We start from the raw sequence: 25,156 nt of genomic DNA, 5'->3' as shown, positions 1-25,156 counted from the left end.
TGCACTACAATGAAATGCTTGTTTAATAACTCACCTGATGGCAGAGATCCCTTCCAGCAGCACTGCAACAAATGACGTTTGTTCTAAATTACAAGCTCTGTTTTTTTGCCAGCTGCAACAATGGAAATTCTCTTGGAATTCAGCAGGCCTCCTCTTTGGAATATTAACTTCTGAGCAGAGGAATGGCAATGCTGGCTACTTGCAAGGGATGCTGCTTTGCCAGCACTACAGCCTTAGCTAAAGCCTCCTAAATTAAAATGTCTGCAGCATTTCCATGAGAAAACATAATTTCCAAGCTTTTATTACTCTGCCATAAAATTCTTTAGGTGCTAAAATTGAGTAGGTGCAATTCTATCCATGGAGTTTGATTTTAGATAAAATTCCAGGCAAAGTTGCTTTGGAAAAGAGGATGGGAGGCTAAAGCCTGCACTCAAAGTCATTCAAAAATCACAGCTGAGATCTCAGATGAGAAAGATAACCCTGTCACGGGTTATCCAAGCAGATCCCAATCCTTGGAAAGACCCAAATCCCACCTGGACACAGCTCCAGCGGCACCTTGGAAACACAACGCAGCCTCTGGCAGGGCTCTGGTTCTCTGTAGGCAGCCCCAGGTTCATCCTTCAGCTTCTGTAACTCCTCTATTTCTCATTCCTCCATCCCTTTTGTGCTGGAGGATGCCCAGCCCGGAATACAAATGCGGGGGTGATTAGAGATGAAGCGCTGAAGCCGCCTCTGCAATATTTGTTGGAAAAATAGGTTAATGAAGTGACGGGAGCACCTGGGCCGTGTGGAGCATTGTCAGGAGATGATGCTAATGGGGATATTTAGTGCGAGTCTTCTTTGGGATTACTCTCTGCTATTATCATCCTCAGCCCAGGAATTGGAATTCAAAAGGCAGCAAATGATCAAGGATTTAGTTTCTTTTTCTTTTTTTTTTCCCCCTTTTTTTTTCTAAGTTTTGACTGCTCTTTAGCCTGCTGGATTCGAGGATATTACACAGAATCTTTTAAACACTTAGAAAATGCTTTTTAAGAGAGAGAAAGAGATGGACTGGGAAGGGATGTGTAAATGGAAAGAAGTGTTAAATTAAATTCATTTTGGGAAGGCTCCTTCGTGTTGGGTGTAGAGTGCAAAGTATTGAGATCGCTGGGAGAGAAAAGAGAAAAATTTGGGAAGGGAGAAAAATGGGGAAGATGCAAGGATATCTTCAGGCTGAGATTTTGGATTTCTGTTGCTGGTGAGACACTGGTGAAGGACCTCAAATCCTGAGATGTTCTGGGGCTCTCACTCCAGAAGGGATCTGGAGGGGCTGGAGSKKKYCMRGGSMRGGRAWSGRRSYKGGGAAGGGTCTGGAGCCCCAGGAGGGGCTGAGGGAGCTGGAAAGGGGCTCAGCCTGGAGMAAAGGRGGMTCMKKKGGGAYCTTGTGGCTCTGCACAACTCCCTGACAGGAGGGGACAGCCGGGGGGGTCGGGCTCTGCTCCAGGGAACAGGGACAGGAGGGAGAAAGCAGCCTTAAGGCAGGAGACATTTAGGCTGAATATCAGAGGAAAATTCCTTTTTTAAAATTCCTAAGTAAGAAAAATAGTTATTTAAAACGTGCTGTGCGGGATGGAGGCGTTACAGAGTACATGGAGGTGTTGGAGGTGGTGGCTGCTCAGAGGCTTTGCTGTGCTGTGCTTTTGGTGCCTTCCTGAGCATTTGTGGGGTTTGGGGTCTGTATTGGGATTTCAGGGTCTGGGGCTGGTGTTTCCCCCACATCCTGACTGGATGAGTGGTGTCTGTCTGCTGTGAGCACACGGAATTTGTCTCCAGAGGAGCAGCAGCTCAGGCACGGAGAGCTGGTGATGTGCAGGAAGGCTGATCATCTGCAATAAAGCATTCATTATCCTTCCATCTAAATTAACTGAAATGACATCATAATGGTGCCTTTTAGAACCTCACTCCAATTCCCTCTTTTTTATCAAATTATCAGCTAAACTGAAATTATTTTAAGCTGTATCTGTGCATTCTTGTTTAGATAATTATTCTGCCATTAAGGAAGTAATTTGTTCATTCTTTTTTCTTCTTTTTTTTTTGCTGTTTGCTTAAGGAAAAACAGTTGGGAGGACATTCCTGACTTCATTGTTTCTTCTTTTCTTATCAGAAATACTTTGCATAAACACTCTCAATGTAAATCTGAATCCCTGGGTGTTGGAGCTAACTAAATAATGTGCAAAATGGCATAGGCTGTAAAAATATTTCCACTTTTGTAATATTTCTCTGTAGATAATTTCTCCAGAGCAGTTTGGTGTGTGCTCCCTGATGGGAGAGGAGTGCTGCAGCATCCTGCATCCAGCTTTCCTCAGCTCCTGGAGGAAAGGCTTCCCAACCATGTGAGGAGCTGAGGGAGAGAAAATGGAGCACAGAGTGTCTTTAAACACGAGGGCTGGACTAATTAGGAGGGAGAATGATGGAATAAAATCAGCTAAACTTGAGAAAGAGGGAAACAAATGAGTTGTTGGGCACAGTGATTCCTGTAACATTTATAAATCGAATCCCTCTGTCCCTCCTTCATTTACAATTGCCACTGGAAGTCAGGATTTGATGTATGTTTTCAGCCTGCTGGAGGCAGGGAGGGTGTTTGGAAGGAAAAAAAGGACATTTTGGAAAACTACAGAGTGAAAAACCTTTCATTTTTACATCATTTGGTGAAGGAATCTCTGCATCCACAAACCAGTTAAGCACATGTGGGCCTGGTAGAAGAGAATAAATAAATTAATAATAATAATAATAACAGGAAGCATTCCAAGAAGTCAGGAGTGACAGTTGATGTCAGTTCATGAAGCAGCAGCACGTTATGGGATGGATTAACTCTGGAGTGAGAGCTCTAAATGGGGAGAAATTATGGAAGAAATGAGTTCTGCCTAAGGCAGGGCAAGGCGAGCGTGCCCAGGCAGGGCACTGGTATTTGCTAACCTGGATTTTTGGGTTGGCTTTTTGGTTTTTATTGAAAATATCTGCTCTTTATAACCTTGTCAGGAAATACATAAACAGGGATGAARTTCCAAAAAATCCTGATGTTGGWGAGAAGGTTCCAGGGAGAGCTTAGAGCCCCTTCCAGGGCCTAAAGGAGGGACACGACAAGGGGGAGTGGCTGTAAGGTGGAAGTGAATGGATTTAGGTGGGATATTGGGCAGGAATTGTTTCCTGGAGGGTGGGCAGCCCTGGCACAGGGTGCCCAGAGAAGCTGTGACTGCCCCTGGATCCCTTTGAGTGCCCAAGGCCAGGCTGGAGCACCCTGGGGTGGTGGGAGCTGTCCCTGCGATGGCAGAGGTTGGATGGGATGAGCTCTGAGGTCCCTTCCAACTGAAATTATCCTGATTTGATTCAGTGGAAGGTCTCTAAACAGAATAAGAGGACAGTCCCTGCCTCAGAGGATCAAACTGTAACAGAAGAGACAACAGAGCTCTGTGGATGCCCTTGGAGCCATCCCCATCCCACCCATCCCTGGGGCTCACACAAAAATCCCCTCTGTTGATTTTATTCTTTGGTAGATTTTTATGCCCTTCTTTCTTCCACATATCCCGAAGTGACTTCCTTCTGTAATCATATTCCTTCTATTCCAATCACAGCATAGGAAATGTTAATTTCCTTCTTTTAATTGGCTTGATAAAGTCTTTTGTCTCACAAATCTTTCCCAATGCATTTGGATTAGGTTTTGTTGTCTTACATGGCAGCAGAGTCCATTGTGTTGGCTTCCAGACTCCGAACTTCTCCCTTTTTCAAGGTTTAACTTTTGTGGCTTTTCCTGCCATGGATAATAAATTCTTTTGTCCGTTGAAACTGAATTTCAAGAAGAGCACTTTTTTTGATGGGCACGCAACTGGGAGCCAAAGCTCGTTATTAATTACAGCGAGATAAGGGCTGGCACCGCGAGTGATGCTCTCCATCAGAGGTTTTTCATTATTTGTCTCTTGGCCCAGCCGTGTCCAAGTCCACCTTTCATCCTTGAGAATGTTCCAGCAGCCAACTTCTTTCTTCTTCTGTACAGAGCTCTTGCTTTTGGGTTAATTCCACTTTTTCTGAAGGGCCGCTTTTCGCTCCGTTTCCCATTTTCCCTAACTTTTGACAGTGAAGTTACTGAAAACTGTCAGGAGCTGCTTTGGAGGAGGAGGAGGATTTAAGTAACACCTGGAATGATAAAATATTTCTGCTTCCTCTTTCAATTTTTATTTGGGCATAAACCTGAACCGTTTTTATATTCATGAGTTGCAGTAACTTCCCGGGTGATAACAAGCCACAACCCAGGTTACAGCCAAGGATTCATCCAGCACAGTTTTTCACTATTGAAGTGATCTCTTCAGAGCAGTGATTTTTCAACTTGCTGCTTCTTATTGCCAGTGCTGTAATAGATATTCTTAAAATTAACTTCATCAGATAAAAATCATCTTAATTTTGCTGTTGCTCTTGGCGCTGGAGGTGCTAAAATATCTCAAAAAGTGCTGTGAGGTTTGCCCTGGAGTTTGCTTTGCAAATGAAGGTAGACTGTAAAAATAATAGCAGTAATACTAGTAGTAATAGTAGAAGTAAAAAATAAAAATAAATAAATAAAACCTTTAAAGGATAGTGATGATAATGATGATGATGATGATGATGATGATGATGATGATGATGTTCTGTTGACTTTCTCTGGGATTCCTCCACTGACCTGTGTTAAGAAGTGTTTCACCCTGTCACACAAAGATTCAGTGCGTCATGAAATCAAATCAAAAATAAATTGGGATTTGAATAATTCAAAAATGAGCACTGAAATCTCTCTGTCTCCTCTTTGAATGTTCCCTTATGGAAAGCTGGAGGAATACCTGGCTTCCTAAAAACCCCCCTGATGCCCAGGGGTTGTTCAATTCCAGCTCCATCTGAACACACATTCTGTGCTCCGCTCCTTTTCCAGTGGCAAACACAGCAGAATCCGTATTTTTTCTTCTCTCTTGGTATTCACTGGAATTAATAACATAAGGCAAAAAATGAGAGTTACAATTTAAAGAAAAATAATGGTATATAAAGTAATGAGATTGTGCCAAAGCTTAATTAGATGGAGTCGATTGAATACATTACAGCGATGTCTTGAGGCACCATAATTAAGTTGTGGGCACAATCCTGCCTGAGTTGGAAACGTTTTTATCTGCATGAGGGAAGCAGCCTTGGATGGCCCCTGTCCCACGTTAAATTGCTGATTCTGAGGAGATGATTTACACACCTCATTGTATTATCAGCCTTCAAAAGCACAAAGAAATCAGGGCTAAGTCAGAGGATAAAAGTGTTGATTGTCTGATCACACAGATAGCTTGGCTTTCAATCTTGGTATGTGCTACAGCACAGTAATTGAACCGTAGATCTCAAATACACATATTTTACATCAGTGCAGGCTGGTAATTCAGCTCTTTTGTAAAATCTCCTAATGAAGCGTTTTCCCCAAAAAGGCACTGACAGAGATGCTGAATTATGGGCTGAAGGGCTGCAATTCCTCCTTGGGTGGGCTGGGTGCAAGTGAAGAGATGCCTCTGACATCTTAATTATAAAGAATAAATATATAAAATATACCTTCATATGTGTGGGTACTTAATTTTTATGTGTATTTCTTCGTATTTTATATATACTTTCAAATTTTAATTTTTTTGTACCTTCCTTGCTAAATTTAAGTTTCATTTTCACATTTGGTTCCCTTCTTTTTTCTCTGTAATTCTTCCATGGGGATGATCTGATTTTCTACTGCAGCAATGTCCCAGGCCATTCAAAATTTTTCCTTTATTAATTAATTTGAATAAATGAATAAATTAATACCCTCTCTTAGCATACTGGTGTCTTTATCCATTTATATAAATACATCAATATACACATAAATGATCTCTTGGCAACATGTTGCCCACATATTAATATATAAATATATAAATATGTAAATATATAAATATGTAAATATATAAATATATAAATATATAAATATATAAATATATAAATATATAAATATATTTATATTAAAATATATACAAACATATAAGTATATAAATATATAAATATATAAATATAAATAATGTCTCTCGCCATCATGTTGCCCATGTGTTATCTGCAGGCTTCATTTCTCTTGGATACCAGACTTTCAGCTAAATATTAAATATTTTTTTCAGATGAGATCACAAAGTATCTTAAATTCATTAAAAACCTTTTTTAAATTTATTTGTTTTAAATAATTCTGGCTTATTTTTTTATCAGCCTGGAGGAAATTAACTTTTTTTTTTTTTACAATAGTGAAATTTCTTTTTTAAGATTGGTTTTGGGGTGGAGGAAAAAAACCAAGCCCAGTAGATGTCAGGAGGGGTTTTCATCATTTTTGGGCCTCTGAGGAGGCACAAATCTCTCCCCCATCCTGCTCCAAAGAGAAGCTTATTTGTCTGGGCATTAGCTGCCAGCTGCACTGCATAAATTTCAAGTTTTCAGGGGGAATCTCGTGTTTGTTTTGAAAATGGAGATCAGGCTACCAAGGAATAATATGTTTATTTTGCAGCACCATGAATATGTAGTGCCCTACTTCTCCTGTGCCATTTGGTTTTCTCTTTTGTGCTTGTCAGGCCAGCTCCTTTTGCAATTTAAGAAGAATTTTAGAAACTCCATAAACTACAGTGGGTACTGAATTAGCATTTTAGAAGTAGAGCAATGAGCAAATGTTTTAAAGATTGTCCTTCAAGAGCATTTCTGTTGGGCTATAAGTGGATTTTTTTTTGCTCATGTGTTTAAAAACGTGTTTTGCTTGACCTTAAAATACAACCAGTTGCATGTCTGGGTTAGATACAACACCATAACTTTAAAAAAATATATATGTTGTTGTAATAAACTGAATTTTTAATGATCTCTTGATTATGAAAAGATATTTTAAAGCTAAGTGATTTTATCCCAAGCATTCCCTCTGTTTCTGCATATGCTAATTTCCTTGATTAATTTGGAGAACATCTGCCTGGAATTCTGTGCACTTAGCAGCAGTGAGATCACCGTGCTTTTCAAGGACCAGCCTCAAATTTCCCTTTGCAGACAGACTCAGAGTTTGTGTCTAATTGGGATGCCAAATATACAAAGGTAGCCCAGAAGAGTGTGTAATTATGTAATTTTCTCTTGATCTTTCAGAGTCTTCCTGCGAGCAATTAATCAGTATGCAGATATGCTAAACAAAAAATTCCTTGATCAAGCCAACTTTGAGTTACAGGTAAGAAAAAAAACCCCAGTTTTAATGAAATAAATGATATTAATGTAATAAATGATATTAATGTAATAAATTCCTGCCCTAAACATGTAATTTTGGAGGGTTTATTTTTCATTGTGAATCCCAGTTATCCCAGTTAAGCCATTCTGGGCTTGGCAGTTTGTGTGATCCATTCCTGGCTTGTCATGGAATCACAACATCACAGCAGGGTTTGGGTTGGGATTCTGCTCCAATCATAGAACACAAAAAGGATCGGGGTTTGTAGCTGGGAAATATTTGTTGGAAACATAAAGGCGACGAGGAGATGTATTAAGAATTTATCAAGAAACACCATCTCTGTGGTGTCTGTTCTTTGCTCCTTGAAATATTTATGTGCATAATTTAGAGACTTTTAAGTTGTTTTGTAGGTGTGCAGAGAAACATTTCAGAGAATTAATGGAACCTCTTCTTGTCATTTTGGGGGCTTTCAGCTCTGGAACAACTATTTCCACCTGGCTGTTGCTTTTCTCACACAAGAATCTTTGCAACTGGAGAATTTTTCGAGCGCTAAAAGAGCAAAAATCCTGAACAAGTAAGTCCTGCTCGTCACCCAAATTGTGGCCAAGAACCCTCAGCAAAGGAAAGCTGTCAAAAAGGGGGAAAAAAAACCCTGGAAATGAGAGCAGAACATGAAGATTTTGTTTAGAGTGATTTAAGGGTGGAAAAGACCTCTGAGATCATGGAGTCAAAGCATTAATCAAGGCCACCTCWGACCCATGTCCCCAAGGGCCACATCCATACAGTTTTAAATCCCTCCAGAGATGGAGATTCCACTCCTGCCCTGGGTGGAAGGGTGGATTTCAATGCCTGACCACCCTCTGAGTGAGGAAATTTTCCCAAATCTCCAATCTGAACCTCCCCTGGCACAATTTGAAGCCGTTCTCTCCATGTCCTGTTGATATTTCTCCTGCCTTTTATTAGTGTTCCACCTTTTCACTGCTTAACTGAACCCCAAGCTCTGAAAAGAGCCCGTTTTGTGATCTCACACAAGTTTGGGGATGCTTTTTCTGTGGCACAGTATTTGGGGCTACAAATTTGGGGCTTCCCACAGCCAGAGGAGTCACAGGTACTGCACAAACCCAGGGAATTTCTGAGCTGTGACTCCCTCAACAAGCACAGCTCGGCCTCCTGGGGTGTACAATAAATAAAATATGTCTGTACAGAGAATGAAAATGCATTTTGTATCCCTCCAGCTTCTAAATTCAGGCTTTTCTGTCTGTTGTTTCAAGAGAAATCCCAGGGAGAATGGGCACAGTTCATCCCTGCTGCAGYGACTGGATTTTAAAGGCTTTTTTTGCTTGTGTAGCTTGCAGGCTTTGACCAGAAAACCCAGGAAGGGCTCCACATCCCATCCCTTTATTTTTGGGAGCTGAGTCTTGCCCTGTGAACTCAAKCACTCCCTCCTGATTTTTGAGGTGTTTCCTTTGGAAAACCTGYTCTACCTTCAGCCTTGAAAGAGAATTTTTAAGCACAGTAGGATCTGCTTTACCTGGGACTCGTGAGGCTTCCTTGATGAAACAGGAATATTTACAAGTTCAGCAGAAAAGTGGTGTCAAGCAGAGCTCAGGGTTTGGGGCTTGTGCCGTAAATACCATAAATAACATTTTAGATAAAGGTTTTTTAAGGAAATGGAGCAGGTATTGCAGAGCCAGGTATGTTTTATTGAAGGAAATGGAGCTGGTATTGTAAAGCCAGGTAAATTTTATTGAAGGAAATTGAGATGGCGTTGCAGAGCCAGGAAAATTTGATTTAATTAAATTTGGATTCCCTTTGCTCTCTCTGCCCAGCATTGGTGAGCACCTACGTGAGCGTTTGAGTTGGGATCAGACTCCTGACCTGAACAAAGAGCCAAGAGCTGAGCTGTAATTGGGCTGGAAATTGCTGTCAAATTCATTTGAGGGCTGATAATCCCTCTTTTTCAGGATGGGAACCACAGGCACAAAATTTCTTGCAGTGGTTTTTATATTAAACAGAGCAATTGATCTTACTGAAGGAACTCAAGGAATCAACAGGCATTTCTCACTGCTGATATAAGTAAATAGATGGACTCMTTGGAAGTGGTTGCTTAATAAAGTTTGCTAAATTGTCAGTCTTTGTTTATAATGAATTTGCAAGTTGTTATTTTCAGTTTAATCRTGTTTTGGAGAAGGAATCAAGACAATAAATTCCTCAAGATGTAATAAATGCATGGTCTGGAGGCACTTTCATTGCTGTGTGAAAGCACTTGTGTGTCAAAAGGGATATAATTAATCAGTTAATTCAATATYGCACTCACCCATCTTTTTAAGTATATATTTCAATTAAAACCTCAAATATTTAATAATTAAAATTTAATTATTGTAATTTGTAGGTTTTGCTAAACATTGCATTTAAGCATTAGATAATAACAGATTCTTAATGATGCARAAGATTCTCTTTAATCCATATTAATGACAGGGTCTCACTGTTATCCCCCAGAAATCCCACAAGTTGCCAGATATTCCAGTTGTGCTCATCTTGTTATTTAAGTAATGATCTTTAACTTGCAAATATTCCATGCAGAGAACAAGTCTTTGGAGCTCGTTACGGTTCTCATCCCAGCATTAATGAAGGAACAGCAGTTTTTCCACTCATTAGGATTTCCTGGTTTTGGTGTGGAGAGGGAGGAGAATGGGAAAATGACCTTGATGGGTGATGGGAGGTGTTGGTGCCWCCAGCTTTGGGCAGGGCTGGTGGTGGATGGGCTCCCACCCCTTCCTGGGATTGGGGAATGTTGGAATTGTTGAGGTTTATGACATTTTTTTCTCCAAATTTTGATATTTATGGTGCGCTTCTGGTGAGGATAGCCAGGTAATCACAGAAGTGTGGATCCAATTTGAGAGCCCGTTCTGGAATTTCTCCTCTTTTTGACTGCTGCGAACCTGATTTTGAAATTCAGTTTATCTGCTTGCAGGTCTCAGATTTATTTTATTTTAATACTGGTTCTGTTTTCCTTTTTCAGGTACGGGGACATGAGGAGGCAGATTGGGTTTGAAATCAGGGACATGTGGTACAACCTGGGTGAGTATCCTGAGCGTGTGTGGCCTTCAGTGTTCCCATAAACAATGGGAAAATTTCCAGAATTCCCAAAATGATGTAGAGGGTTTTTCCTGGAAAAATCCAGTGCCAGGTTGGATGGGGCTTGGAGCAGCCTGGGATGGTGGAAAACGTCCCTGTCCCTGCCAGAGGGTGGAATTGGATGAGTATCAAGGTCTTCCAACCCAGACCATCCCAGGATCCTGTAGAATCAATTTGCTTTCTCTCAAAACAAGGGTGGCCCTCCAGAAGGCTTTTAGAAATCAGGTGATTTAAGAAATCCAGCCACCTCTGCATATTTAATTCACCATCTGGGGAGGCACATAACTCTTGTTCATTTTGATGTGTCTTGGGGTTTTTGTGGTTCTGAGCCTCTTGCTGCACACAAAGCCATTGTTATGGTGATACCTATTGAATGGAGTTTATTTCCTTAAAAATACCAATATTGATTAATTTTTAATATCTTCTAATACTTTAGTATTTAAATGTATTCATATATTAAATATTAAACTATCTCCACACACTTACTCAATTATTTAATATAAAAATTTACTAATTCTTTATTATATAGATATCAATTATTCAATATATCTAATATATTAATATATATAATTGTATTATTTATGATATATCAACATTTATATGTATTCACTCGTGGATGCAGTACCTGGTACTGTAGCAAAGTGATTGTGTCCAAGTAATTTAGCCTGGAAATTCTGCCTGAGCTCTGCTTTTCAGTCTTGTTTGGCTGCAKCAGAGCGAGTCAGTAAAGACTGAGGAGCTGGACCTCGCTGGAGCTCGTGGGTAAATGAGGCATCTCTGCCTGTCTGGGTGGAATTTGGCTGTGCAGGGCTTGAATTTCACAAGAAACTGAGTATTTACTGTGACTTGGCTGTGCTCGTCTGCCAGATTTCATTTTCCTGAGCTTAACAGCACAGACACTTCAGCTCTTCTGAGTTTTATCAAAACTTCCTTAAATTATCAGAAATGAATGTGTTTGCTTCTTCACTTCTATCTCTGGCTGAGCTGTTGTTGCTGAGAGTTGAAAAACCCCGGCATCTGCAAGAGAAGGGAATGCCAAGGGTTCATAAGTATTTGATATCRCAGAATTTGCATCCTATCTGCTGGAATGATGAGAAAAGGCTTCGGAGAGCAGCTGAGTTCACTTTTTATTAGAAGCATCTTGGGTGAATTAAGTGTCTGGAGAGCAGATTAGAGCTTAGTGCACGGCTGCGATGTGCCTTGACAGACAGGTAATAAAATCGGTGTCGTTTCTGCCACTGCATCACCCAGCGTGGGATGCTGCAGCTCTGGGGGAGTAATTAGCCAAATCCTCCCCTCCTGCAGGCCTGCACTCGTGGAATTGTTAAGGTTTGAAAAGGTCGAGACCTGCCAAGGTCACCACTGCCCCGTGTCCCCGAGTGAAATCCCTGCAGGGATGGGGATCCACCACTGTCCTGGGCAGCCCCTTCCAGTGCTTGAAAATCCTTTTGGTGAAGACATTTTCTCAAATCTCCCTCCCTGGCCCATCCTGAGGCCGTTTCCTCTCCTCCTGTCCCTGTTCCCTGGAGCAGAGCCCGACCCCCCTGGCTGTCCCCTCCTGTCAGGGAGTTGTGCAGAGCCACAAGGTCCCCCCAGAGCCTCCTTTGCTCCAGCCTGAGCTTTCCCAGCACCCTTTCCTCCTAATGCTTCTGCTYTCTTTGGATTCTTACAGATTCTTAAACTTCTCCCAGAATTTACAGGACTGAAAATGGAAAGTTTGATGTGGGCTTTTCCATCCAGCTGCTCTTAGCTGAGGTGGTTTTATCCAGGCTGGGCTTTGTGGAGTGCACTGTGCCTTTCACTGCTGCCACTGCCTGCTCTCAGACAGGTTTTTCAGTTGCTCCAGGGTTCAGTTTCTCACCATTAACAAGGATAATAATTTCCCCTGGAGTTTTGGGAATCGATTGGCACAAGGGGTAGTGTTTTCTTCGATATTTCTTCCTGGGCTGTCGTGAAAGCCTTTATTTTTAATGGTTTTGTTATAAATGGAGATTATCTGGGAAGATGGCTCGGTGACCTCCTCAAGCTCTAATGTCTGTGATTCTCTGAGATCCATTAATGGCATCATTAATACCAAAATCTCACATGAGGAGGGAGTCAGGAAATTACTGCTCTTCCCAACAAAAGCTGGGAGAGAAAGGTAAACGTGAGGCAGGACCTCAGTGCAAGGCAGCCTTTGTGCTTCTCCTGAGCAGCACCTTGCTTTYCTCATCTTTGTCACACAGACAATCCACGTTTCACTCATGGATCTGTTAAACTCACAGATCACATTTAATTCTGGCTCTTCACCAGCTTCATCCACACCACAGCATCAATTCAGRAGGAATTCCAACTTCCCACTGCATGGAATCGATGGGGGGTGCCTGACACTTCTATCTCACTGCATTAATYGAATTTTTCGTGTGTAAATTCAAAAACCAGAAGTGAAAAGCTGGAATTTTGGAATGTGCTTGAGCACTGGATTTTTATGCCTGTGCCATTGTGCATGAGATGTGGTGAAACCAAACCACCCTGACTTTTGATTTATGGATTAAAGGGTATAGATAAGCCTCAGAAATTCCTATTTTGTCTCATCRGGTTTTGTTTCTAAATACTATGATTAACACATGATGCCTGCTGAGTTAAAACTCCCCAGCTGGGAACAAAGCAGTCCTCCAGCTATAATGCACATTTAAAAGTATAATTTTTTTTCTGAAATAAAATAGTAAAAGAAGAATTCTCAAAGTTTTTACTTGTCTGCCTGTTTCTGATGCAGGGGGGCCTCAATAGTCACACCTTGCTCCTTTTATGTGCAGRAAAAAAAAAGAACATTTGCAGTGCAGAACAGCACTTTATAGGCTTTTATCCTTCCATACCACAACCTGAACTTTAAAATGTGTTATTTTGAGTCACTGTTTTGTTGAAACTGGGGCTTCTTAAATATCAAAAAAGCATAAAAGMGGCTGTGGCCTGTGTGGGAAAGGCAGGAACTCCAAACCCACACACTGAGAAACATTTTGTGATGGGATTTATCAAACAGAGCCCAAGGCTTTGACACGGGGTCGCGTGCCCAGGTGTGCCGTGGGTCACAGCTCCCGGAATTGTGTGTTGGAGGAATTGCAGTGGCATTTCCAGTGACATCCGTGCGGGAAAGCGGCGCGGACAGCGGKGTGGGTGACGTCTGAGCCGCTGCGGGGACGGAGCGCTGACGGAGCGGTGACGTTCCTCAAGGTGAAGGGCAGCGGTTGTGATGTCCCCCGGTGAGCTGCCACCGTCCCTCCCGGGGCCTGACGTCACCCAAGGTGTCTCAACAGGGCCTTGATGTCGGTGGAAGGAAGGCTGGGGTTAAAAATAGCCCTGAACTTTGGGCGTTACATAAATAGAAGTCATTGCTCATAACGCTCGCTGGGTTAGTCAGGCGTGTTCCCACGCGGCCCAGGGCACAGCGGGGGCTGCTGGCAGTTCACTCAGAGGGGTTTGTGGCCCAAATTGAAATGGGGAGGAGCTGGGAAAGGAGAATCACTCTTTATSCAACCAGGAGAGCACCTTGGCTTCAGTTCATGGCTTCGGTTTATCCCTTCCTGCTGTGTGAGCACATCCCATGGCCAGGAACAAGGCTCTGCAAGGGCAAGGTTTTGTTCAAATGTGGCATTTTTCACTTGTGGATCTTAAAGCAGCTGCACAAGTTGGTTTTCAGAAGAGACTCCTCGATTTTCTTCCAGACTTGTCACATTTGGAGTCCCTCCGTGRGAGTTCCCACACTTCCAGAGAGGAAGAAGGTGATTTCCTCTCTGGGGTGTTTATCAGACAGGGGGATGGATGCCCTGGGGCACAGGGRAGGATTGTCTCCCTTCCTGCTCTGCTCCCACTCTTTCTTTAGTGTCACAGCCTCTCCAGGATCACCCTGTGCCACCAAACCCATGTGTGTGTGCCGTCACCACCGATGAACATGGGACAGACGAACCCCAGGGCTCCCCATTCACGGGCTCCTCCCACAGAGCAGGAACCAGCATCAAAGATTCTCATCTTTTGTGGATTTTTCACATCTCAAGTTCAAAAGATGTTCCCCTTCTGAGGGAATTCCTGTGCTTGAGGCGATGGAAAAACCCACAATGGCACGGGGGAAGCTCGATCAGCGTGTGACGAATGACTTTTGTCACCGTTATTTGTTTTCTGCAATATTGACTCTGACACTCCTCAGGCATAACACAAGGAATCTGTCACCTGAGAGGCCAAATGTAATAATCTTTGCAGGAAGAACTGAGGGGAGCTTTGGGTCTCTCACTTGATATTCCTGAGCAGCACCCAGTGCTGCAGCAGCACCCAAAAGTCACCATTTTATTTGAGTATTAATTTGCCCTGATCYGATTGCTGATGCTAATAGGATTGAGGAGTTTGCCAAATCAAGGAACTTCAATTATATCTGCTAAAAAAAGGAGCGTGTTTTGGTGGTGAAGGATCTTTCTTGATTACRTTTGTTGAGATTTATGTTAGTTCTGGTCAAAAGTGAAGCTACCAATTAAAGATTTTGCTGGTTACTGTCACAGTGGTGGAGTGCAGTGGAATAAAAATGAGATGGAATCTGTTTCTGTCCGGTAACATCAGTAACCACAGTGGGAAGCAAGAGTTTGAGGAATGGAGGAAACTGAGGACTCCCAAAATTAGCTGGACTCCAAAGAATCTAGTCTGAAGCACAATCCTGGTTTAGARACAGTGTTGGAACCTGATTGTAAACATCCCTAATTTGTGGGGCATTTTTGAGGAGCACCTCCAGTTCTGTCCTGAGCTCCACCTGCATCCCAGCCTGCTRCTGATGGAGAGATTTATGGGTCCTAATATTTCTAAACTTCTGCCTGGAGCTCTCAGGACTGTGCTGCCCCAGCATGGTTGGACAATGAGGTGATCAAACACCACAGATTTCCCAGAGGAGCTGTGGCTGCCCCATCCTGGCAGTGTCAAAGCCAGGTGGGATAGGCTTGGAGCACCCTAGGATAGTGRAAAGTGTCCCTGYCCATGGCAGGGGGTTGGAATGAGATGGGCTTRAAGGTCCCTCCCAACCCCAACCATCCTGATGATTTTTTCACAGCTTCATTCCCCAGAAAATTTGCAGCACGTACACCCCGCATCCATTTAGCCAACAATACAAACAGGAGCTCATTTCTATTAACAATCCCCTCATCCCATATTTACTGAGTCCCACAGTCCTTCCAATCTTTCATTTCCCTAGCAAGGAGGGCTGGGGAGGAGCAGCCTCCTCTTGGGAGGTGAAATGTGAGCTCAGGTTTTGCAGGCAGCTCGGCTGAGAGGAAAGGAGACATCGTGGGCTGGCAGCACCGCGCTCCTGCGTCTCGAGGCTCCGGGAGGCTGCACTCACGGTGACACTGTGACAGACTGACACCGGGAACATTTTGTTCACACAGGAGTCTAAATGAGTTCRTACAAGTGATGTGCCTTTCAGTTTCCGTCTCTGCCAGCCACACGTTGTGTTGGAAAATAAAACCTGGAAATGCGGGTGTGAAAATGCATAGCGGGAAATGTGGCGAGCCCAGCTTGGTGGCTGATTGGACAGCTCCTCTTGATTGGGGTTTAAACAATACCTCCTCTCCCGTGGAATTAGTAATTATAATGATCATGATGGTCTTCATCATCATCATCATCATCATCATCATCATCATCAATAAATAACAATAATAAAAAAGTGTTTCAGTAGAGGCAGAAAGTCAAAACGTTTTTAATGCTCCAAGAGGATTTATTGATACAATATTACATCAAATAAAATTTTACAGTTTTACATTATACAAAAGCTAGGGACTGTGGGTTAACTCTGAAATGCGTCTTTTCTCCTAAAGGTCAGCATAAAATCAAGTTCATCCCRGAAATGGTGGGGCCAATCCTGGAAATGACACTGATCCCAGAAACGGAGCTGCGGAAAGCCACCATCCCGATCTTCTTTGACATGATGCAGTGTGAATTCCACTCCACCAGAAGCTTCCAGAGGGTAAGCAGAGAGCTGCAGGCATTTTAACTTGGTGAGGAAGATTTAGCTGTTCTTTTACAAAACAGAAGGATTTTTGTGATTTCTCATTTTTCTAAGGAATAATGTAATTATGGATTTGCTTATTTCCTATAACTCCTGAGGGGCTGCAGGGTTTTCATCTGTCGGTTTGAAATGGTTATTGAAGGAGAAATTTGCATGTAGTAAATGAAACCTTGGGTTGTGGTGCAGGAGTAAAGACAGATGTCTTAAATTGTCACTGTGACTCACACGAAGAGTTTGCTCCTGAGATAAATTGGACATAAAGGAAGCCTGATAATGTGGCAAAAGAATAACCTATAAGGATTTATCATTCTGCTATCTTCTAATTTTGATTTTCCCAACCATTTTATGGATTTTGAAGAGAAAAAAAAACAATCCAGCACTGTCAGTGCTTCTTCTTGATCTACAGGCACTGCAAAATCTCCAATACTAATGGAGAGTTTTTATTCTATTCTGTTTTAAYGTGCTGAGGGGAGCCCTTGAATGCCCACACCCCATCTTACCCTGTTAGCATCAACTTCTGAAAGACAAGCGCAGTGAAAGAAAGTTTCCTGACATTCATTTTACATTGCTTCCCTTGGAAACTTTGCTTATGGATTGAGTTTAAGATCACTTAGGCCGGGTAGGGTTTGGTCTAAGCCAGCAGAGCTCATTCCCACTGTGAAATTTCCGTCAGTTCGGGATATGACCTTGTGAATTTTGCAATAAAGTTTGACATGTGTTGTTTGCTTTGTTCCCTTTATATTGGCAGTTTTCTTTCTTGGATGAAAACCCTCATCCTTTGCCATACTTTCCTTGTGAGCTGCTATTGAGAACCCACTCTTAATAAATCTGTAGGCAGAGTAAATGAAAATCTGCGTGGGGAGACTTAAGCAAGGGAAATGGCATCAGCTTTATTGCTTTGATTTGTTTTGTGCTGGCTGCTGTGTGGAGAGGCTGTGAACTGTATTTTGGCTTCATCCAATTACTGCATAATCATTTTTTTCTTATGCTTGACTCCAGTGCTACTGTAAAGATTGAAATGCTCGCTGGGATGCCATTTCAACAGTTTCCTGTCAGATGTTCCCTTTTGTTGCTTGTCATTTTTTATTTGTACAATTAGATAGGTCGTGAAAAATCCGAGGGTAACTTTATAGCTAAATTTATGGCCCTCTGTTTCCGTGACAGAAGGAAACCAGCTTTGTGTGGAATAGYTGGGTGATTTTAATAAATGAATGTCCTAAATATTTCACTTAGGTTTGGTTTTTTTTTTTTGCTGTTTGAGAAGAAAAATGCTTCATGCTCAAGTCAGAGGTGTCTTGGATTGTACTTGGCATTGTATTTCTTATGGCAGTGTAGCTTCTTTATGTGTGTAGCACTGACAGGAGAAGTGCAGAGGGAACAATCCTCTTTTCCATTGGTTTGAACAGCCAGAATTGACAAGGAATAATCAACCTGTCCAATTTTGGATTTGCAGATAATCCAGTTCTGTAGTTTGCTGAGTGTGTCAGGTGTGTCTTTGGGGAATGAAGATCACAAGCTTGGCAAAAGGAAAGTCAGGGCTGGGTGRGGCCTCTGGAAGTYATGTGGGCTTTAGRCTGGGTTAACTGAGCCAGCTGRAGCTCAGGAGGGGRTATCTCCAGCGAGGGTTATYTGGCCACTTTTCTGGGTGAGCTATTCCAGTGCTTAACCCTGGCCTGTGGAAGGTGTCCYTGCCTGTAGCAGGAGGGTTGGAATGAAATGARCTYCCTTCCAGCCCCAATCATTCCAGGATTCTGTCATTCACACATTTTGCTTTGTATTTCCTGATGGGATTTCCTTGGATCAGCTTATCCCTGGTGTKYTTGTCCTGCCACTGTGCACTTTACAAACCCCCTCTGCTCTCTGAGCCACTTTCAGGTGTTGGAGTGTTTGAGTTGGATTTTCTCTGGGCTGAACGATCCCAATTCCTTCAGCAGTTCTGGGGCCAGGCTCTCCAGCACTCTGCCCATGTTGGGKGCCCTYCTTTGGGCCATCTCCAGTTTGCCARGGTCTCTCTGAGCTGGTGAACCAGAGCTGGACATGGAATTCCATCTATGGTTCAATTGGTCCTGTTCTCCTCTGGTTGTGTCCCTGCTGGTGCAACCCAGGACACATTTAGGCTCCATTGAAGGAGGACACTTTTTTTTTCATGTTCAGCTTGGTAAATTGGCTTTTCCCAATTTACACTTCTCACAAAATACCCCTTCTCACCCTTTGTGCACCTGGAAAAAGCTTCCCTGAGATCTTGCTCCATGATTTTTCCTCAGAAATTAAAGCAGGGCKGCCTGGTCTGTAGATTCCAGGCTCATTTCTTTGCCTTTTGTGTTGTATRTAGTGGTGAAAATGGATATAAATTTCATTTTTTAAATATTACCAGTACCTAGGCAAGCTTGGATGCTTAATGGGTCAGTGTAATGTGCTGCTTTATATCCTTTATATGCAAGTACCAATTATCCTTGTCCAGCTCTGCTTCCAGAGAGAACTTCCAAATGGAATGGTTGGCTGCTGCTGAACCAATCTGCCAGAAATCCAATTATCCAGCCTTATTAGTCGCATCAACAAGGGTTTYGATTGGCTCCACTTCTCCAGCAGATGCATCAAGCTCATGATTTGTGGGGGAGGAATGGCAGGGTTTTGCAGGCCTCTGATGCTGGGATGGTTTGTGTGATAAACAGGCAGCTTTCCCTGTGGTGGTTTTCATTTCAGGAGGAATTGGGTTTGCCTGGTAAAACCAAGAACAGACAGAAGGCTTATTTTTTTCTTTTTTTCTCGCAGTGTATTTAGCCCTGAGAAAAAAACAAGATAAATTCTCCTTGTTTTTACAGAACTATATTAAGGCAGACTGAATTAACAGCTGGAGCTGCTCATTTTTGTCCTCTCCCTCTGAAGGTCTTTGAAGCTTTTATAAGACTTAAAAGTAGCCTGTGCCTCAAAGCAGGAGTCCCATCCTAAAATCAGTGTGGGACTGAAGCTTCCCCTATAGAAGGAAACTCCTCCTTCTGCACTCAGCTTCTCCCTGGGCCGGTTTGGGTAGCRAAGCCTCCGGATCAAAGGGAATTTATCAGAGCCATAGGATCAATAAAAGAGAATTGGTTTGATTGTTCAGGTGAGTGGGATGGATCCCGTGGTGACAGCAGGAGGGAAAGCTGGATGTGGAACAATCCTTCAGCTGGAATGTGGAATTTGGAGCGTGGGAAACTCCTGATGGTGGTGCCTGTTTTGTGGTTCCATTCCTCATTTCCTACCAGCCATTCCTCATTTCATACCAGCACTTTTTGCAGGAATTTCAATTCCCCTTCTCTGGACCTGTGTCACTGCTGAGATCATGTTCTGCTTGGCATGAGTTGAACCCATTTTTACCATTTAACAATAAATCCCAGTATCACCAAGGTGGTCACAGCAGCATTTTGATCTTCACCTGCTGGTTATTGATGAATTTCAAATRGATTTCATTCCCCTTGCTAAGAAGTTTTCCCTAGTTTGTCTGAATCTCTCTTCACTTTTAGAACCTCTAATTCCTTATTAAGTCTTTTTGCCACTTCTGAGCCCMGGGTTAACCTCCCTTTCTCTGTGCTGTGGATCTGCAAACAAAATGCAGATAAATGACTCTCCCAGTTCCTGTGGTCCCACTGAACATGCAAATTCAAATAACTAATCCCCACCAAAGGATTGGTTTTGATAAGTAACATTTTCTAATTAACTACAGTTGAAATGTGTGTAATTTTTTCTTGGTTTCTGGCTTTTTGGAGAATATCAGTATTCCTCGCTCACTTCACCTGGAGAGCAAGGGATAAAGGCARTCCAGTGGCCTCCAGAATGATCCCATCATTTCAAATGGCTCCCAGATCTGTTTGCCAGCTGGAATGCTGTGGGAAAATAGGAAAGGGAATAGAAATTGTTGGGAATTTCAAAGAAACTTTCATAGAAACCTTTGAGAAAAGTTTTGCAGTGCTATTTCTGCATTGGGACTAATTCCTGGTGCTGTGGTCACTTGAATTTTATATAGCAAATTAGCATTACCCCACATCAAAATTGATTTCTGGCARCTTGGAGGGCTGGGAGTCCTCCTCATCTCCAGCAAGATTAACTTGTCAGCCAGGGCTACAAATCCAGCTTTCCTTGAGGTAAACCCACATCCACAAGGGATTAGTTGTGTTGACACGAGATGGCTCWCCCTGATTTACGTGCTCCAGATGGGAGATTGGCACAGACAGAGGAAACCCTGCATGTGCCCTTTGCTTGAGTTCAAACTCTTATCCTAAAGAGGAGCTGAGATCTTGATCAGCTGCGAGGAAAAGTGGATAATGATGTCCTGTAATCTTCTTGGTGTCAATTCAGAGTGTGAATCTGGCTCACGGATGATGCAGAATTCTCCCCTGAGCCTCCAGAATGAGCCTCAGGGAGTGGCACYGGCTCTAATGGAAACATTGGAGATTTGGCACTCCTTCATTTGGGAGTAAATTCCATCACAGTAATTGCAGGCCTGTTTATGCATTAAATTAAATGTAATGCATTTTAAAAAAATAATGCATTAGGGGAGAAGAAAAAGAAAAAGGGAAAAATCGAGTTTATCACGAGATGCCAGGTGCAGTGTCCCAGTGCCATTGGCTTGTGCAGCTCCAGGGTCACATTCCTACCCCCATCATGGGAAATGGGAAACCTCCAAAGCTCCATAAACCTCAGCTTGTGTCGATAAAACCTTCCTCTTTGGARAGACCACAGAAGGAATTTGAGCTGATGTTAAATAACATTTATTCACCTGGCTGCCACGATCTGCATCGCAGCGACTCTGAGAAATATCAGGAATGACTGAAGAGTAAAGATATTGTTAATAATCCCTAAAACCCCCGAAATGCCACAAGGCTGGCTTTGTTCAGCCCAAGAGGCCGTTAGGGAAATGGCCCCACAAAGCGTGGATTTACAGAGATTTAAGTAAAACTGATAGGGGRAAGATCCTCGAGATCCTTCATGGCAAATGTAATCGTTGTTCTCTATCTGAGTAATCTCTTCCTGAAAACATCACCTGAAGGGCTGGGGCTGGCAGCAGGTGTCATTTTTCATGTTGGGTTGCAAAGTCAATTTTTTTTCTGGGCTCATTAGGGAACAGGGTTTTTGTGGCTTCTCTGTTTGATCATTGTGTTGTTTCCATGTTTTACTCAGCGCTCCTGTGCTGTGAGAATGTGTTTGGTTCCAGAGGGGGTGCATTGCATTACCCTGCCTTTGCTTATTTCCCTGTCATTTTTAAAGGGATGGGTTCATTGTATTCACTGTATTCACAGGGAATGGCTGGAGCTGTGTCAGGGAGGTTTAGGTTGGATTTTGGGAAGGGCTCTGCTGTCCCCAGAGGGTGCTGGCACTGCCCAGGCTGCCCAGGGAATGGTCCCAGAGCTCCAGGAGTTTGGACAGCACTGCCAGGGATGCACAGGATGGGGAYTGTTGTGGGGTCTGTGMAGGACCAGGATTTGATGATCCTGTGGGTCCCTTCCAGTTTGGGGTATTTTRTCATCCAGACAGTCCGTTCTTCCTCCGTGGTACATGACGTGCTGTTAATGTCACCTGCAGATGCAAAGCACATCTCCTGACATTTACAGAATGCTGCTGCTCTTTGTTCTTGTGCAGGGGTCCCTTTGTTTCTCCTCGGGGTCCTTAGGGGTGGCTTCAGCAAGAGACAGTGAAAAGACATGGTGACAAGTGTTCTGTCACCGAGCTGCCACTCTGAGCACTGGGCCCCCATTCCCCTGCCACAGSCTCTCAGCTCACCCGGGCTCTCCTGCTGAGGTCTCTGTCTTTAATCCTGTGGATGTCTGTGCTTATTTAATGAAGTATTAGGAATTAGGTGACTAAACCTATTTGTTACCCAGCAGCAGGCCTGGAGTGAGCCTTCCTTCTCTAACAGTTCMCATCCATTACTAGCACCAACAGCTAAAACCCTCTGTAATCGTGAAAAATCCAGGGAATTATCCAGTTTGCTTTTCCAATATATTCTAATGGTCACTTAAATTCGCATTCTTTTATGATCTCCCAAATAAAATCATTCTGGAGTTGTTTGAAACAGCTCCCTTCCTTCTTGCAGGGTTTTTAACAGGTTTATCAGCTGTGTCCCACTGAGAGGCAGTGCTATGTGCCAAAAAAGGGTGTCAGGAATGCTGGGGGTGCATCCCTGCCTCTCTCAGGGACCTTCCAGCATTTTTGTGCTCAGTTCCATCACTGAGCCCATTYTGTGTCTCCTTTTTCCCCACCCTCATTCCCATCATTAACCTCCTCCTTTAGTTTTCCATAATGCAAATATTCACACCTCATTTCCCGACACCACCACCGATTCCTTGAACCAGAGAAATCCTTGTAGGGCAGGAGATCATCACGGGGTGCCCAAAACCAGAGGCTGCCAACTCCCAAAAGTCAATCAAGCTTTAAACCAGGGGCTGAACRCCTCACCGAGGTATCCAACAGATCTGTGAAACGTTGAGGCTGCGGCGATAAAGCGCGAGATTTGCCGGCTGATTATTTCCGCTTGCTTTGTTTAATTACAGTTCGAAAACGAGATCATCACCAAACTGGATCACGAAGTGGAAGGGGGCCGCGGAGACGAGCAGTACAAAGTGCTGTTTGACAAAATGTAAGTGTTGAGAGAGAGCAATTAGGCGACAATGAACTTTGTAGCCCAGAAATAATTAAAATCTGTTAACGATGAGCAATGTTTAAAAGCGCACCTGAGTGGAGGGTTTTCTCGGCGTGTGATTAACGAGGTGGACTTAATTGGTTTTGCAGTCTCTTGGAGCACTGCAGGAAGCACAAGTACCTGGCCAAGAGTGGGGAGACGTTTGTGAAGCTGGTGGTGCGTCTGATGGAGAGGCTGCTGGACTACAGGACCATCATGCACGATGAGAACAAGGAGAACCGCATGAGCTGCACCGTCAACGTGCTGGTGAGCGGGGAGATGGGAAAAATCACAAAAAATAATCACAAAATCGCCACAAAATCAGCAAAAATCATCCCAAAATCACCACCCAATCACCACAAAATTGCCACAAAATTAGCAAAAATCATCACAAAATCACCACCGAATTACCACAAAATCATCATAAAATCAGCAAAAAATCATCACAGAATCACCACAAAATTGCCACAAAATCAGCAAAAATCATCACAAAATCACCACCGAATCACCACAAAATCAGCAAAAATCAGCGCAAAATCACCACCGAATCACTACAAAATCAGAAAAAAATTAACACAAAATCACCACAAAATCAGCAAAAATCACTACGAAATCGGCAAAAATCACTACAAAATCGGCAAAAATCAGCACAAAATCACCACCGAATCACCACAGAATCACTACAAAATCAGAAAAAATGACCACAAAATCACCATCAAGTTACCAAAAATCATCACAAAATCAACACAGAATCACTGTATAGTCAGCCAAAATCACCACTGAATCACCACAAAATCACTACAAAATCACCACAGAATCACTACAAAATCACCATCAAATCACCACAAATCACCACCAAATCACAAAAAACCACCACAAAATCAGCACAAAATCACCACAGAATCACCAAAAAATCACCACTAAATCATCACCAAAAATCACTTCAAAATCAGGAAAAATCACCACAAAATCACCAGAAAATCAACACTAATCACCACCAAATTACTACAATATCACCACAGAATCAGCAAAGAATCACCCAAACCCCMACTGCTCTCTGAATCCTTCACCTTTAACTAAGGCCTTATGTCAGTGTCTGTTGGGATTCTTAGAAAAATTTAAAATGCTTAAGGTTTTTCCTATATTTTTTTCCTGTTTTGTTAACTGTGAATCTCTGAAAATGTATGTTATCACTTCTTTAATTGTTCCTACAGAAAGATTTAAGGAGAAATGTCACAGGGCCTGTTCACTGACATTTACAATTGATGTATAAACAAGTCTGTGCTGAAAAACACTTGACATACAGAATGTTGGAGTTCTGTGCCCTTTCCTCCCAAAATTTCCATGGATTTGCAATTTGTATTCTGCTCTCTGCTCAGCCCCTGTATTCAAATTTTTTGAAGGAATTGGAGTTGCTATTTTGTTCACAGCAGGAAAAGCTTGACTTGTTTTCCTCACTGGTAGGAAATTTCCTTCTCTTAGATGCAGAAATTCTGGAGTGTCCCCTCCATTCCCAAATCTTTGTCCATTTGGGCTGGAGTTGGAAGCAGGAATTGTCCCGATGATGCTCACACCCATTGTGTTCATTAGTGGAGACGGAGAAAATTATATTTTCCAACCCAAAAATCAGCACCATGAAAAATAACTTTCAAAGACCACCAGAATAACATGAACTAAATTTGATTTTTCCAATGGCACCATTTTCCACTGAGGATCCTGAGCTTTCATCCCCAGATCATCATCAAAGCTTTGAATTCACTTAAATAACTGAGGCACAGCCAGTGTTTATCATTTATGCCATTCAGCTGATGGACTTTGTTCAGGAAAGAGCTGAGTAAATAGTTTGCAGCTTTTTTTTTTCACATAATGTGGTTTGTAGCTTTTTTTCTTCGCATTTAACGCGGCCCTGGGCTCGYGCAGCGCAGCCTTTCCGCCGCATCAGCCGTAAACAAAACGGTGCCCACTGGAGCAGGAGAGGAGATGGAGGCATCAAATCCGAAATTGGGCGTTTATTTTTAGTATGTTTTCTCCTCTCCGTGCGCATCAGAATGGTTGGGAAATGGGCAGAGAGGAGGGATTTGGAAAGTTGTCACCGGCTGTCGGGCTGCCCGCAGAAAGG

At 42.8% G+C, this 25,156-nt stretch overlaps 1 protein-coding gene across 1 annotated transcript in view; it reads left to right on the top strand.

The window, feature by feature from the left end:
• Positions 1-7,152: 7,152 nt before the first annotated feature.
• The window catches only part of LOC130585176 (dedicator of cytokinesis protein 1-like), a gene marked incomplete at its 5' end in the record, with an annotated part of 68,728 nt that continues 50,724 nt past the window's right edge, over positions 7,153-25,156 (top strand). Inside the window, 6 exons of the mRNA XM_057385557.1 lie at positions 7,153-7,231; positions 7,699-7,799; positions 10,248-10,306; positions 16,192-16,340; positions 22,910-22,995; positions 23,148-23,304. Coding sequence (XP_057241540.1) covers positions 7,153-7,231; positions 7,699-7,799; positions 10,248-10,306; positions 16,192-16,340; positions 22,910-22,995; positions 23,148-23,304 — 631 coding nt within the window. The remainder of the gene's footprint in view (positions 7,232-7,698; positions 7,800-10,247; positions 10,307-16,191; positions 16,341-22,909; positions 22,996-23,147; positions 23,305-25,156) is intronic.

This window comes from Malurus melanocephalus, unplaced genomic scaffold (genome assembly GCF_030028575.1).
Source record: "Malurus melanocephalus ecotype Western Australia unplaced genomic scaffold, MMel_1.1 scaffold_841, whole genome shotgun sequence".
Lineage (NCBI taxonomy): Eukaryota > Metazoa > Chordata > Aves > Passeriformes > Maluridae > Malurus > Malurus melanocephalus.
This window is presented reverse-complemented; position numbering and strand designations above follow the sequence as displayed.